Here is a 16,067-nt window from a genome sequence, read left to right on the forward strand (position 1 = left end):
CTGGCATGAATAGATGAAACAAAAGAAACATTATTTCTTGTAAATGGATTATTTTTTTTGATCATCCATCAATTCATTTTCTTAGCCGCTTATCCTCACAAGGGTCGCGGGAGTGCTAGAGCCTATCCCAGCTGTCGACAGGCATTAAGCAGGGTACACCCTGAACTGGTTACCAGCCAATGGCAGGGCACATCAAGACAAACAACCGCACTCACAATCACACCTCGGGGCAATTTAGTCTCTAATTAATGTTGCACATTTTTGGGATGTGGGAGGAAACCAGAGTGCCTAGAAAAAACCCACGCAGGCACAGGGAGAACTTGCAAACTCCACAAAGGGTGGGGCCGGGATTGAACCCGAGTCCTCAGAACTGTGAGGCCAACGCTTTCCAGCTGATCCACCGTGTCGTCGATTTATTGATTCAACAATTCGGTAAAATGTTATCATTTCCCTCAGCACACCTAAAAAGTGCTCGCAGCACACTAATGTTCCACCGCGCACTGGTTGGGAATCACAGCCGTAGAAGTGAACATGTGAATTTTTGTTCTTCTGAATGTGGCCTGCAATTGACTGGCGACCATTCCCGGGTGTACCCTGACTCTCGCTCAGGGTCGGTTACGATAAGCTCGAGCTTACCTTCGACCTTGTCGAAGACAAGTAATGTCGATGACTAATGGACAGATGGTGCGGTATGTATGTGCTTTAACTTCACTTGCAATCCAGTATAATGTCCTCTGAGATTTTTTTTTCAGAGGTTCTAAAACCAGAGGATGTATTATAGCTTGAATTGATTCCGTTACACACCACCTTGAATGAATTGTGTAGTGATTACATTCATCATGATGCTGTCAGGACTTAGTTGAAAATGTAATGAACAATTAAACACTATATAAGCTTTAAATTCAGCTATTTTCCAGTAAATCCCCACTCCATGTTGAATACTGTTTCATCTAACTTCAGCAAATATGGCTGACATCCTGTGCTGAAAACACAATACTTGCAAAGTCATTGTTCATATTTGTGAGTGACTTGTTAATTTAAAACAATGGTAGATTTTTTTCAATAATGCGCTTGTGACCCGCAATGCACTCCACAAATGTATCCGACATGCAGGTTCCAATGAAAACACACAATTTTTTCCCACAAAATGCAATGGTTAAGGTACTGAGGTGAGCTACTTTTGCCATAAAACAATTATGAATTTAAAAGAATTGTACTTCTTCAAGAAGAAAAGCTCAGTTTCATCATTAAAAAGAACATTTTGAAGTAACACAAAAGGATATAGTTGGTAAACGTGCGCTAATCTCTTGCGCAACATTGGGCTAAAGCATTAAAGCGGAAGTACACACGGTGAAGAACACATTTTCAAGGACCTAAATCGGGACAGTGAAGAATATTGAAGAGCAAGACGTGAAGTGGACTGACCGTCAGCAACCCGCCCTCTACACTTCATCCACGGGTGAGTACCGTACTTTTATTTTAGCCTACCGTATTTGCTTTAGGCAGCACAGTGAACTAATGGCCTCTTAGGTCTAAGGTTCAAGGTCTGATTCTAGGTTCAAGGCTTCCTGTCTTGAGTTTCTCCTACATTACAAAGATATGCATGTTGGGTTCATTAAAGACTAAATAGTCCAGAGGCGGGAATGTGAGTGTGTGTTATTTCTAAGTGGTCTGTGATTAACTGGCGACCGGTCGAGGGTGTAAACCACCTTTTGCCCGAAGTGAGCTGGAATAGACTCCAGCACTCCCCTGACCCTTGTGAGCATAAGGAGCTTGTAAAATGGATGGATGGATAATATTTAATTCGGGCTATGGTGGACAGGGGGAAAAAAAGAGGTCAGTTAAGTCAACTACAAAAATTGGTGGATGCAAAAATTTGCCACACGATAATAGAAAATATGAACAAGAGCATATTTGTGCCTCCCAAACCGAATTGACGCTGCCTGGAACCATTTGGCCTCTGTCCATGTTTCCCACATGAAACATTTTTTTTGGGCCAGTTTGAAAAGCCTTGCCAAAACCAGCAGAGCTGCGTCTGTGAAGGATTTTTCAGACACTATTAGATGTGTAATGTACATACAGTATAAAATGATGCATGAGTGAGATGAATGGTCATTTGCAAGGTTTTTTTTCCCACCCTTAAATTGTACCAATTATCGCTTGCAAACTAATGCTAACTGCAAATGCTAACGGATTTGTCAAGGCTGATTTTGTTTCAAATTTTCCACAGTTTGTTCTATACACGGAGTGCCAACATATGCAGTTCAAAGATAGAAGTCAAACCCTCATAAATGAGTACACAATGCATGATAATAAGCAATAAAAAATTGGAGAGTGGGTTTTCTAATGGAAGAAATTGGGGAAGTGACAAGAAATCTTGCTTCCTTGTTCTCTAGACACAAATTTGCTTTGTAAATAAATATGTCTTGTCCATTTTGTAATATGTGGTGTAATATAGGGCGGTTCAGCTGGTAAAGCATTGGACTCACAGTTCTGAGGTCCAGCGTTCAAGTCCCGGCAAGGCCTGTGTGGAATTTGCATGTTGTCCCCGTGCCTGCGTGGGTTTTCTTCGGGTACTCTGGTTTCCACCAACATCCCCAAAACATGCAACATTAACTGTACACTCCAAATTGCCCCTAGGTGTGATTGTAAGTGCGAATGTTGTCTGTCTCCATGTGCCCTGCGATTGTTTGGCAACCATTTCAGGGTGTACCCCGCCTTCTGCCCGATGACAGCTGGTATAGGCTCCAGCACTCCCATGACCCTCATGAGGATAAGCGGATCAGAAAATGCTCTTAACTTTTCTGAAAGCAGGTCGCAACAATAGGAAAAAGCAGGCCCCAGGGTTACAACAGCTGAGTACCACCGATTTACACCCTATTTTTACTTTTACTACATACAAACTCCCATGGCACCCTCGTGAAACTCGTGAAAATCTATTTTAAGTGAAAAAAAAAACAAACGGGCACAGCATCAGTGGGTTGTTGAAGTGAGAATGAAGAGAAGGTTCCTTTGTGAACTCCAGCCTCGAGTGTATTTGTGTGTGGTTGTGCATGCGTGTGTGTGTGTGTGCACGTGCGTGTCATGTGATTGGACGGCCACATGAGTTCAACTCTTTGGGGTGGCTCTGATTACTATTATGGACTCCAGCTCGTAATAAATGTGAACTTTTAAGGGTGAAGAAATGAAACCTTAATGTGATATCGCACACACACAAGAACATGTTGTTGTTGCCTGTGTATCTCGCGTCAACAATAACAAAGCGTAAACAAGCTAGAGTACGCTGTTCCACGCCGCCCCCTCTCCCTCCTCCTCTCCACATATGCAGCACTGCGCATTCAAACAGGATGCGCAATCCGTGGCCCCTCCCCTTTTACCCTCTTGGATGGCAACGACTTCACGCAGTCAAACATGGCCGCCTCTCATCGGGGTTGCCCTCCGTGACCTTCTTGAGCGCTAAGCCTCCCGCTTAGCCGGTGCCAGCCACCAAAATCTAATGCCCGACCTACCATGCGCGGTGCGTGGAGTGGGTGGCCTCCGCTTTGGCATTGGGGGTAGGGGAGGACCTAAAACACACACACACTCCTGCACACTGACACTCTTGGATTGGGCAGGGTGTAGCTCCAGCAAATTACACACGAGCGTGTGGGACTGTGAGTGCGCGACTAACACACACTTGAAGCTTTTGACTCCCTACACAGTTAATGTTTATCTGCACACGCACACGATTTCATCTTGACTGTGCTGGCCTATGGAAGCTGACAATGCAAGCAGGAAAAGTGTTCGCAGAGAGATTCATCAGTCAAGGAACCTCCTCCACCTCCACATCCTGTCTGCACTCACACAGTGTACGAGCGCATCCACACGACGCAGGAGAAAGTGTGTCATCAGGGAGGGCCGACACGTGACTTGGAAGAGACCCTCAGAGAAAGGGCCTCACAAGCAGATCTCGCGCTTTCTCACTCTCTTTTTAATATGTAGGGTTTTTTTTTTTTTTTATGTGGTTAGTTTGCTGTAGTTCCAGGATGGAAAACACAGGACACAGTATTAAGTACACGTGCACAATTGAATCAGAACCAATAAAAGAGCTATTATATTTCAAATCTAATGATTTACTGGTTTGTCAGGGAAGTATTTTCATGTTATTAATTTGGCTGTTAGAACTACATTGCATTACACTGACATCTGTTTCAAATTAATGTATTTATTAATGGGAGGCGGAATTATAATTTCCATTCATCCATCCATTTTCTTTGTTGCTTATCCTCACGAGGGTCGCGGGAGTGTGTGTGTGTGTGTGTGTTTTTCTTTCAGCTTGTCCCTTTCAGGGTCGCCACAGGGTGTCATCTCAGATGAACGCATATATATATATATATGTATATATATATATATATATATATATATATATGTTTGGCACAATTTTTACGCCGGATGCCCTTCCTGACGCAACGGGCAGAAGGTGTGGTACACCCTGAACTGGTTGCCAGCCAATCGCAGGGCACATGGAGACAGACAACAGTCGCACTCAATCACGCCCAGGAGCAATTTAGAGTTTTCCATCAATGTTGCATGTTTTTGGGATGTGGGAGGAAACCGCAGCGACAGGGAGAACATGCAAACTCCACACAGCAGGGGCCAAGATTTAGGCCGAGGAACTGTGAGGCCAATGCTCTACAGCTGCGCCACTGGGCTAAATTGTAATTTCATTTGAGAAATAAAAAACATTAATATAATAAAGTAAAACAATCAGTAAATAGAAGAATGTTGTAGAAATATGATTTGTTAGAGGTTCATTAAAATTGTCTTTCTTATAAACTACATTAAATTATTTCTTTGTTACATTACATGTGAATGTGACCTTTTGTTTAAAATTCATGTACAGATGAACGGGTCAATCTATCCATTTTAAAGTCAAATGTTGACAAGCACAAGAACTTTATTGTCATGACTATAACGCTGACAACTTCACATTTATTGAACAGTCCAGACTAGGAACAAAACCAAAAACAGAACAGGGTAAATTGAGAATCCAAATCCGAACACATTTGACTTGACAAAGCAGCCGCACCAGTGTATCACTATGAAATTACAAAACCATCAATATTCCAATTGATAATTAGTAAGCATAAACATGAGCCTGTTGTGTTCTACATGTAATGGGAATTAAATTTGAATCCAAATTGTACACACATTATAAGCATGAATGGGTTCTTGGCAGTCTTGTGCAGTGGGACTGACTGGCAACCAGTCCAGTGCATACCCTGCCTATCTCTCAAAATCAGCAGATTGGCTCCTCCTCATCCTAACAAGGACAAGCAATAAAGACAAACTGGATTGTTGGATCAGTTATGCACGTGTCCATCACAAAGTTACCAGTCAATGTATACAAACGCTATACAAAGTGAGCAGAAACCGTTAATGTTACCTCAATAAAAAGAAAAAGCAGTCCTTAGGAGAACATGGCCGCTGCGTTGGCAAACCCAATAGTTCCGCTGTGCCAAGTGTGGCAGCTTGTGAGTTTGCTTGTATGCCTCCAACCTGCCTGGAGACAAGCAGGGTGAAGACACAATCATCAAGCAGAATTTGAAATCTTTGCACTTCCTTCCTGTCTGCATTGCTGAGACAGTTTTGGAGGGGTTCAGTGGTGGGAGGGAGGTCCCCCCCCAACAAAAAAAGCGATCTCTGCACTGACCTACATTTACATCATGCAATGTAATATTTCTACCGTGAAATACAAATTCCAAAATAGCATGCTGACCATATACATTTCTGTAGGCATGCTTGTTGGAAAGCTCACATAATGTAACAAATTTGGTCTGTAACAGAAAAAAAAAAAAAGCCCTTAGCCCATTGTTGATGCCCTGTAGTTCCTGTAAATATTTACACGGGCGAAATAAAGGAACAAGGTGTACTTCCTGTTGCAACAATAATACTTGCCTGTGTGAGAAAGGAGCTCGTCAAAGGCGGACGGGCAGGGTCTCCACCCTCCTCCGCTATCATTCTAAAAGGCTGCTTGAACAGATGAAATATAATCCTTGATGAGACGCAGGAGGCCACGTTTATTTCTACAGCACGTTTCGGAGCAGCGGCACCTCCAAAGTGGTCAGCGGAGTACACAGTGAAAAGAAACTGAAACCCGGGAAAACAAACGAGGCGAAAAATGCAGAATAAGAAATAAAACAAGTGAGGCATAAAATGAATTAAAAGGGGGATGAACATTGTTGGCGTGGCCCGTTCCCTTGATTTCTTTTCAGTTTAACACCCATGCTAAGAATCAGTTGGCAGGATTTATGATAAGTGCCTGACACCTGACCTGCAAATAATGTTTTGCAATCGTCCATCCTGCGTGAGGGAGTACACAATTGTGTCTTGGAACACTTTCTGTTGTGTAAGAGCTAAAACTGCAACGTTGATGCTCTTATGTTTCTTCTGTGTTGCAACTATGAAGTCGTGCACTATGCTGTAACTTACAGATGGTCATGATTGTATAATATGTCCCCAAAGTTTTGCTGGAAGTGAACACTACTTCCTTCCTGTTAATAACAAAACGAAGAAAAAAAAAACATTTTCTCCTGTTCGGCTGTTAGGTCAAGCAGAATGGAGGTATACCTTTTATGGCGGAACAGTATGACTGTATCACAGAGGAGGTTTTAAGCGTCCGCTGTGGTTTCTGAGTATTATAATCCACATTTATTGAGAATCAGTATCGATCAATTGAGCAGCACAAAATTTGTAGTAGGGAGCGTGAAATGAAAACAAAGGTCAAAGCACAAATTGTAAACAGGATGGGAAAAATATATCTTTATATGGCTGAAACTATGGCACATTACATCTGAGTGTTGTATATGGCACTAGGGCTACACCCTGTGAGGGAAGGACAGGACAAGATAGGACAGGAGAAGCATACAGGACAGGGGTCGTGACCCTGGCTGTACAACTCAAGTGAGGTGGAAAAAAACAGGGAACGTCGATAGGACAATAGTGTGAGTGAGGGGATACCCCGGCCATTCCCATATTCATGAGTTATTTGTTGAAATGTGAATATAGCGAAAAAGTCCAAAGGGGATGTGCCCGTGGACACCTTTTGGGGATAGTGATGAGCTTTAATAGCTTGTTTTTCCAGTTTAATAGGATTGTTTTCTCAGCAGTAGCCAATGTCACACATAATAATAGTACCGTAATTCCCGGCCTACAGGGCACACCGGATTATAAATGTCACCCAGTACGTCTGTAAAGGAAATACCATTTGGTACATACATAAGCCACACCTGTGTGAAAGCCCCAAGTGCCCTAATTGAAACCCACATTGAAACACGAGATATTTACAGAGAAAGACAGTACACACATAGCAACAACACGGTAACACAAACAGGGCTCGTTAAAAATAAATTAATAAATAAATACATAAATAAATACCATGCCGGTTAAAAAAAAACGGTAAAAGTCACTTCCTCGGCAGATAAATTCCACTGGTCTCACTCTTACCTTTTCCACTCGAGTGCCCCCATGCGGGTGTTAGAAAAAATGCACAAATTAGCGGCATCACCGCATAAGCCGCAAGGTTGAAAGCGTGTGAAAAAAGTCGCGGTTTATAGGCCGGAAATTACGGTAAATATTTATTCGGAAGGTCAATTGTGCTTAAGTCAACAAGTATGCACAATCTTGGGGAATGTGGAATCCTGCAGTTCAAAATACATTGACAGTTTCTGCGTAACCGAAGACCAAAAGTATTAAATTGCCGTTCATTCCCATGTAGTGTGAAAATGGGCATCCCGGTTATTTTTGGGTCATTCCACGCACATATTATATAGAGAGAAGCCCAATTTACGCATAGTTCATTGAATAAAGTGTGTTCTATGGAGCATTTTATATTTTACAAGCTATATAGTTGTCATTCTGAACATTCTGTTACGGAGCCGTTATTACAATCAGCGGAGATATTTCTATTTAGTGATCAGTAAATGCATTGATTTAGTGCATGAAATTAATTTCTAAACTTTTGAGAGATTTTTTTTTTTCCTTTACGGAAGAAGCTTCAGTACTTTTTTAACAAACTCCAGCAGTTCATAGGTACCCTGGAGTGTTGGTATTCTTTTTTTTTAATTGGTGCTTTTAATTTGAAGTTTTGAAGAAAGTTTCCATCTGTTATTTGGAATTCTTGGAAGAGTTCATCAAGTCTCCTGAAAACGTCATCGTTAAATACCGCTGGTAGGTGGTCAATTCCATGCTGTTCCCATGTGTGAAAATAAAGGTCGTGCTGGATTGGGGAGAACATACGGGGAGCTAATTGTAGCTAAATGTAGCTTCTAAACTTTCCCACCAAGCCGTTAAGCGGGATGTGATTCTTGGGTTCTTGAAGCATTTATGGCTTTTAAGATGTGTGGAAAAAAATGAGAGGTTTGAGATTTGGATGTTGTTTCAGTCTGTCTGTTCCAATTCTAGTCAAGATTAATACTCCTCGTTGTGGTGCAACCATTTGATGAGGTATTCTAGTTGATTAACTAAATAATGGTTTTTAAATTTGGGAGCGGTTAAGCATCCCTCCTGTTTGTGGCAAACTTCACAGAGTCAGAGTTCATTCTACATAAAAAAACATTTTTTTTTTTACACTATACGACATTATTTAAAAAATATCATTAATGTGAGCAAATCAGATTAAAAAATTAAAGCAGGAATAATAATTTTTGACCTGTGCTGTTATTAGAAAATGCCTTCATTACCTTTATTACATTTTATCCTTATTAGAAACAAAGCCCGGAATTTCTGTTCAAAGTACTTTATCCATCCATCCCTACATTTTCTACTGCTTCTCCAGGTCAGGTCGCGGGGAAAGTAGCTTCAGCAGGGATACCCAGACTTCAACTTTGCCCAGCCACGTCTTCCAGTTCTTCCGGAGGGATCCCAAGATGTTCCCAGGCCAACCGAGAGACAAAATCTCTCCAGCGAGGTTTCAGGGGGCTTCCGGTGGGACATGCCCGGAACAGCTCACCAGAGAGGCATCCAGGAGGCATCCAGATCAGATGCCCCAACCATCTCATCTGGCTCCTCTCAATGCGGAGGAGCAATAAGCCCCTCCCAGATGACCGAGCTTCTCACCCTGTCTCTAAGGGAGAACCCAGACACGCTGGGGAAGAAACTCATTTCGGCCACTTTTATCCGGCATCTTGTTCTTTCATGACCCACAGCTCGTGTCCATAGATGAGGGTAAGAACGTAGATCGACTGGTAAACGAATCAAGTCAAAATCCAGAAGAAAATGGCACCAGGCTAACTTCTGTTTGGTAGCTTGGCAATAAGTGCCAAATATGGGCGGGCTAGCACCACGCCATTGCTGTCCCTGGGGTGGGTGGTGTCTTCATGGGAGAGTGTCAGGGGTCAGGTCCTGTGAACTTAGTGTTACAGCTTTGATTAAGGTCAGAGTTAGTGATGGTTTTACAGTAAGGGTCCGGAGTTAGATGTTGGAGTTTTCGGGTATAAGTATAAATTGACGTACAATTCATGTAAAGGTTATGGTTGATGGATGGGGAAGGGTTAGGATTAAGGTTTGTATCATGGTTCAGGTTTGAGTTTTTGTTAACTTTCGGGCCTTGTCTGGATTATGGATCTTGTTAGGATTCAGGTCTTTTTGGGGTGTGTTAAGGTTCACGTTACACACTGGAGGCTTGTAAAAATGAGTTGGAACAAGTTGGAGCTGCATATTTTCAGAATTTATTTCCAAATGTAAACTTCACTATTCCATGCATACAAGTTATGACAACATACATTTTTCAACAATCTTGTTATTTTTCATGTTTGCATAGGACATGGTCACAATAGATCGTCTAACGTAAAAAATAATGCCATAGAAAGGTACAGCAGAGCAGCTAAGACCAGCACATTACGTAACATGTGGTTGGAATCCAAGGTACTGTACAGCTGTAATACTTGTCGAGTGTAGTGATTTTGGTTTGCTGAAAGGAAAAAAATCGCAAAAAGGAACAAAAATAAACGAGAAGACACCTGAAAGTTAGCAGTGAGGTCAGATGAGAATGTACTGGCCATAGCTGAGTCGAGAGTTATTTACACACTACGTAAGAGTGATGCCGGCCCGGAGAGGGATTGGGGGTGGGAGGGGCGCGGCACCTTGGAGTCACTACAACAGGCAACTGATGGTGATGGGACAGAGGAGAAACGCACACGAGGTATCGAGAGAGCGACATTGCACTGAGGACAAACAGGGGGGAGGCCAAAGCACACACCTTTGCTACCTCGCAACCTGCACTAAACTCCTCCTCATAAAGGGCTGCAACATCCAACCAAAGAAAACAAAACTACACCAGTTGCAGCATACACACCTCTTTTATGCTCATTTCAAGAAAGATCTGAGATCCAAGAATCAAGAAAGGTCCGTTACCAAGTCCGGCCTCTGCCGAACCGAATTACTGCAACATTCGTGTTTCCCTTCATAGGCTTTGGTAACAATTTCTCCACACCCAAGAATCACGCCATCCCACGAAGGATCCCCTCTCAAAAGTCATTAACTAATCTTAAATGTGTATTTGAAAAAAGGGCATACGCCACATATGTACATGAGTCTTGAACGTTGTTCATTTGAATGGGCCACACGCAGGCCTCGCTCTTAAGGGCAAATACGAGGAGAGATTACACCCGGGAAACAATGAGGAACGTACCTTGTGCACGACTCACAATGTGTAAAAACTCACAGTTGGGACACATTTGTAAGCCCCCCCCCCCCCCCAAAAAAAAAAAAAAAAAAAAAGCGACAACGATCGGGGTCCACGTAAGCAGCAACACGCAACTTTCAATCCTTTGGAATGGTCGGGCTTCGTCTTGTTAGCATTAAAATGATCCAAAAGCCGTTCAACGTCGCTCGCGTGACGAACGCCAACCAAAAGGTACAATTAAATAACGAGAATGGGAAAACAAAAAGGAAGCTACGCGACCAAATGGTCGAAAAGCAGAAAATAGTTCACCTAATCGTACAAATATGCACATTTGCTTCATTAAATCCTGTACATGACACAAAAGCACTTGGAGAGAAAAAAAAACTGTACATCGTCTGATAGTAGCTATTTACCCTCTAACATTTGTGTTTTGGCACACAGTTACATCCACCAACCCTGTACTTTTGACATCAGTTGAAAATATTCCACGTGTCGTCTTTTTTTTGTTAAATATGCTTAGTTCATCAGTCGATCCATCCATCCATCCATTTTCAGAGGCGCTTATCCTCACAAGGGTCGCGGGGGTACGAGAGCCAATCCCAGCTGTCGTCGGGCAGGAGGCGGGGTACGCCCTGAACTGGTTGCCAGCCAATCATTTTAATGAAACACATTTTTTTATATATATATATACACACAATATGCAGTTAACTATTAAGCAGTACAATGAAATTAAGAACCTTACTGGTTAAAGTTCTTTCTTACTGAAAAACGTAATCATTATTCAACGCTGACATCATCCTGTATGTTTCAAACCATCACAGTACGCGTGTGGCTCATTTTGCATTTTCTTTTCAAACTTTGAATCCAAAGCACGTGAAGGACCCTGACAACATTTTTTTTTACACATATAAAATAAAAACCCAATGATTTATTTACAGAATAGAAAGCCTTGTTTTCTCTCCTGTCGTTCAAGCGGAAACAAATAATCACCTAATTTGTGCTACTCGTGAAGCAGAAGCTACACCGTGTGTTTGGAAACGATGCTAACAGAAAGCGAAACATTTTCATCAAGGAGTTATGAGCCTGAAAAGTATAAACACAGAAAGCAATGATATAAATTAGGACTGTTGCTAACTCTCACGGTCTCTAATTTGAAGGGAATGCAGTTTCAAAGAAAATTAAACGAGTCACTCTGTGTGAAATGAATATACTTAGAGGTCAGGAAGTTTCATATCATAACTGGCGCCTGCCAGCTGAACATTCCCAGTTCCTGGAATGAGGAGGAATTTGTGAGGATGAGCCTACGTGCCCATCACCCCTTACATCAACAGTTCTCTGCTGAGAGGATGGCTGCTTTTGTCATGAAACAAACAATTCAACCAATGACCTGAAGATGAGGGGGAACCCTCACAAATAAGTATATTATTCTGTTATTTAAAAAAAAAACTGTAAAAATGTACAAAAATGGTGTTCAATGGCCTTCTGTATTGAATTATTCAAGTAGTTTGTTACAGTGAGAGCATGGATGGATAGGATGGAGTGGAAGGATGGAAAGATGGCTGGATGGATGGATCTGGACATTTCCTCTTTCACACAATGCCGTGTGTTCGGTCCACTGCGGGGTGGGTGGGGGGGGGGGTTATTTTATGTCAGCCTCAGAGAGCCCAAATTTTGAATCAGGCAGGATGTTGTGAAGACTTAAGAGGCAGGTGGGCCTTGAGGATGGGGGGGGGGGGTGAAACTGGACACTGACCAGCAGTGAAAACAAAATTTCCCATAAGACCCATACACAGCCCGTGGAACCTGAGGTAATTGTGCAGTTTATGGATTAAGAAAGCATGCAAAACTGCACAAAAAAGCTGCTCAACAGCAATTTGGAGAATTGAAAAGATTTTTGTCCCAGTGGTTTCTCTGACTAAAAAGTGTCATCCTGCTATTTGAAAAAAAAAATAGTTTTGTTTCAGCGAATCGCTGCGTCGGATCTAAGGGGTGTTTTGTCTTGGGGGGGTGGGGGTGACAAGAGTTGCTTCTTTGAAAAGAAAGATCGCTGCTGGGGTGGAGGGGGGGGGGGGTGAGACGGGGACAAGACCCGGCATTCATGGACGTACACCTGCCGGAGTTGTTAACATGCGTGTGGCGCTGAGGAGAGTACGCGCCGCTCGCCATGGCAACAGTCTGGATTGGATGCGATGGGATCAAAGCAACACGGATGGCTGTATTTCCAAGCACGAGGATGCAGAATGGACCCGTTTGGATAAGCGCTGCCCGTTTACATGGAAGTTTTTTTTTGTTTGTTTTGTTTTTTGCTTGTCTAGAAACACAAGTGGACTTTCTCACGGGAGCGTGGCTGCACCCTGATGACGTGTTCCTTTTGCTCAGAGCCGTTTGAAAGCAGTTGTTTAATAGTGCGACGTTTGTCTCTGTGCTCGCTTGTGGCAAAAACTGATTTTCAACCTCAATCATTTCCAACCGGTGCAGAGCCACAATTGTGCCACAGAAAAAGGACATTTTGCAGTTGCACCACGTTAGTTGGGAAATAAGGATTTATTGTTTGCAAATAATGTATCGTAGTTGATAAACAATTAATGAATTACATAGATCTCTAAAGTCATTTTGCCTCTCTGATCATGTCAATTTTGCCATTCTGGTGTAACAGAGTTTCTCATGATATCGACAGTTCAGCCGACACTAGTTGATTACAGATATCTATATTTGAATCATAGATATCGCTAACCTCTTTTTGAGATACTGCATCTACAGTTTGATTCCAACTAGTCTTTAAAACATGATGTAAAATATTCAAAAGGAACATATGGATATATTGAACTGGAGTGAATAGATTTAATTATGATCAGTCACAATCTAATTATAGATATCTCAAACTGGAGTTAGACGTGTAAAATTCAGTTTCAGACATCAGTAACTCAGATGCCAGATATCTCTAAATGAATTAGATATATATGGAATGTCAAAGTCCATATACATGAATGGCAAAGATGCCATCATTTGTCTTCAGTGAAATGCGATTGCAGTTATCTGAAATGGGAATTGGGCAAAAGAAGAATGTAGTTACAAATATCCCAAATGTTGCTTATGGACAAAAAAAAAAAAGATATTGTGCTTTCTGGGTGGGATTTTAGGATGACTGCGCATCACCTGCCAAGGTCGCATTTTAGGTTCAACAAATGCATGTGCCTCAACTCATTAATAGTCGGGAAACTCTACATCGAGGTGGTACTGTCGCTGCATCCTGGTTGGATCGTTTGCGTAAGAAGGAAACGAGGGTGTCTCCTCATCTGCTCATGTCGTGATAAACATTCCTCTCCTCTTTTTATCAGGACGCGCCTCCTCCCGCCTGAGCATTGCAGATAGCTCCGCCGGCACTTTTCACTGCGTTTAACCTCCGAGTTAACTTTCAAGCTGACGTCGAGACAAGACTTGACATCTTGACAGGACAGGTAGAGCCAGATGGGTCACATGCAAGCCTTCCTGACGCTTCTTGCGGGATATTTACAGGCTCCAAATCATCCCCGGGCCTCACTTCACCAATCCATGTCTTTGCTACTTTATTGTCCCGGTGGGATTGTGCGAGGGATGCACATGGCCGTCCCTTTGTCTCCATATTTATTTAAACAGCTGCTTTGAAACGTATCTTTATAACCCAATTCTGAGTGTTTGCGGCCATAAATGTCCACCGGCAGAATGGATGCCGCAGCTTTGAAAGCCGACATTTTTCTGCATCTCTGTTCTTTAGAAAAGACTCTGACACTCCAATTTCCCAAAAGTGGTATCAGAGCCGGAACAGTTGGCTTCAGCTATTGTCGCTGTCAGACAAATATTTTACAGCAGGCGCCGTCGCATTTAATTATCTGATTGTGGGATACAGAGGCGACGTGTCAAAACGCACACGTTCCGGGCAAACGCACCTTTGTCGGGTTTCGCGTAAGAAGAAGCCAATGACAAATAACTGCTGTGGCTCTCATTTCGTGGCTTTTCTGTGCGAAAGAGGTTTTAAATGTTTTTTTTTTTTTTTTATCAAGAAGGAAGTGAAGCTGACGTAACAGAGTGCAATAGTGTGTTGAGTGTAAGGCCCATACATGTGTATATACATGTCTACATATACTACAGTGTACATATGTAGACATACTGTGTATGTGTGTGGACTGACTGTTTCTCTCCATTCGTTCAAGCTAACAAGGCCATCCCTGAGCAGGGCCAAAAGTTCAACCGGCGGCTGAACTTTAAAGTGATGAATTTATTGTGCAGTTTGTGTAAAGTATTGTGGTATTAAGAGAAACTGTCTTCAATCCTGAGGTGTTTTTTTTTCCTGTGTGTGTGTGTGTGTACCCTTTCTCATCACCCGTTTTTTTTTTTTTTTTTGTCCTAAAAGAAAAACAAATATTTCGATAAGACTCATCAGGGCATCTGTCGTCGTCTGAGTTGTGTTTAGTTGCTGCAAACAGACGAGCCACGATTAGAAGAAACATCGAGACATATGGTCGACAATGTAAATATTGCCATCTGGGAAAAGGCGTTACCTTCTTATAGGATCACACATGTCATTGCACTACGATAAGCAGTTCTGTACAGTATGGTACACCACAGCGAGCGCAAGATTAGCAAAAGACGGGGGTCGCCGCCGCGCAACAACACGAGTGTTATCGTGACAAGAAGAACACACGCCTCGCCACATTGGAGGCGGGAAAGTGCGATGTTCAGTTTAAGGCGAGTTGGCGGGACTCAGGGCGGGGCTCAGGGTGGGGCTGGAGGCGTCCGAGCGGCTGTAGTCGCTGAGGGAGCCGGGACGGGCGGCGTGGCCGGCCCCGCCGCCGACGACCCCGCCGGCGTGGGGCCTCTTGAGCATGCTGGGCTGGAAATCCGAGTGGCGCCGGGCGTGCTTCATCAGGTGGTCGCTCCGCATGAAGCGTTTGTCGCAGAGTGGGCAGCCGAACTTCTTTTCTCCCGTGTGGGTGCGGTAGTGGCGAGCCAGCTCATCCGAGCGGGCGAACTTCTTACTGCAGTCGGGCCAGGTGCAAGGGAATGGACGCTCTCCTGGAAGAACCGGAAATAAGATGTTGGACTCAGTTTTAAAATGACGACAAAGTGAAAGGTAAGCTTGGAGTCACACTCACTAAATGGCAAAACTGTTTTCAGACCCCGCTATCCAGTCACATTTTTTATTTTTTTGCAGTTGCTATACAGATGAAATACCAATAATAATACCAATGGAGGTTCTGTTTTGACCAATGTTCATGTGTATATGTTTAGTGCAAGTGCCCCCCTCCCCTCAAAAATGAATATCAACAACAGGTGTGCACTTTCAAGATGATCCAAGAATTTGCTGATTATCAGTTGAGTCAGTACAGAAGACACATGAAACATAACAATGAATAAGTGAGATGGT

The 16,067-nt window shown here is 42.9% G+C and overlaps 1 protein-coding gene and 2 long non-coding RNA genes across 4 annotated transcripts in view; 1 reads left to right on the plus strand and 2 right to left on the minus strand.

Annotated features, from left to right (window-relative positions):
- Positions 1 to 10,731, plus strand: LOC133502138 (uncharacterized). Its single transcript, XR_009795370.1, has 2 exons — positions 1 to 1,459; positions 8,816 to 10,731. It is a non-coding gene; the product is annotated as an uncharacterized LOC133502138 (long non-coding RNA).
- Positions 4,922 to 6,295, minus strand: LOC133502455 (uncharacterized). Its single transcript, XR_009795484.1, has 3 exons — positions 5,934 to 6,295; positions 5,426 to 5,538; positions 4,922 to 5,302 (listed from the first exon to the last, which is right to left on the minus strand). It is a non-coding gene; the product is annotated as an uncharacterized LOC133502455 (long non-coding RNA).
- The window catches only part of klf13 (Kruppel like factor 13), a 22,622-nt gene continuing 16,919 nt past the window's right edge, over positions 10,365 to 16,067 (minus strand). For both annotated transcript variants that reach the window (XM_061822571.1, XM_061822570.1), the window contains one exon: positions 10,365 to 15,715. In XM_061822571.1, coding sequence (XP_061678555.1) covers positions 15,384 to 15,715 — 332 coding nt within the window. In that variant the 3' untranslated portion in view covers positions 10,365 to 15,383. The remainder of the gene's footprint in view (positions 15,716 to 16,067) is intronic.

This window comes from Syngnathoides biaculeatus, chromosome 6 (assembly GCF_019802595.1).
Source record: "Syngnathoides biaculeatus isolate LvHL_M chromosome 6, ASM1980259v1, whole genome shotgun sequence".
Lineage (NCBI taxonomy): Eukaryota > Metazoa > Chordata > Actinopteri > Syngnathiformes > Syngnathidae > Syngnathoides > Syngnathoides biaculeatus.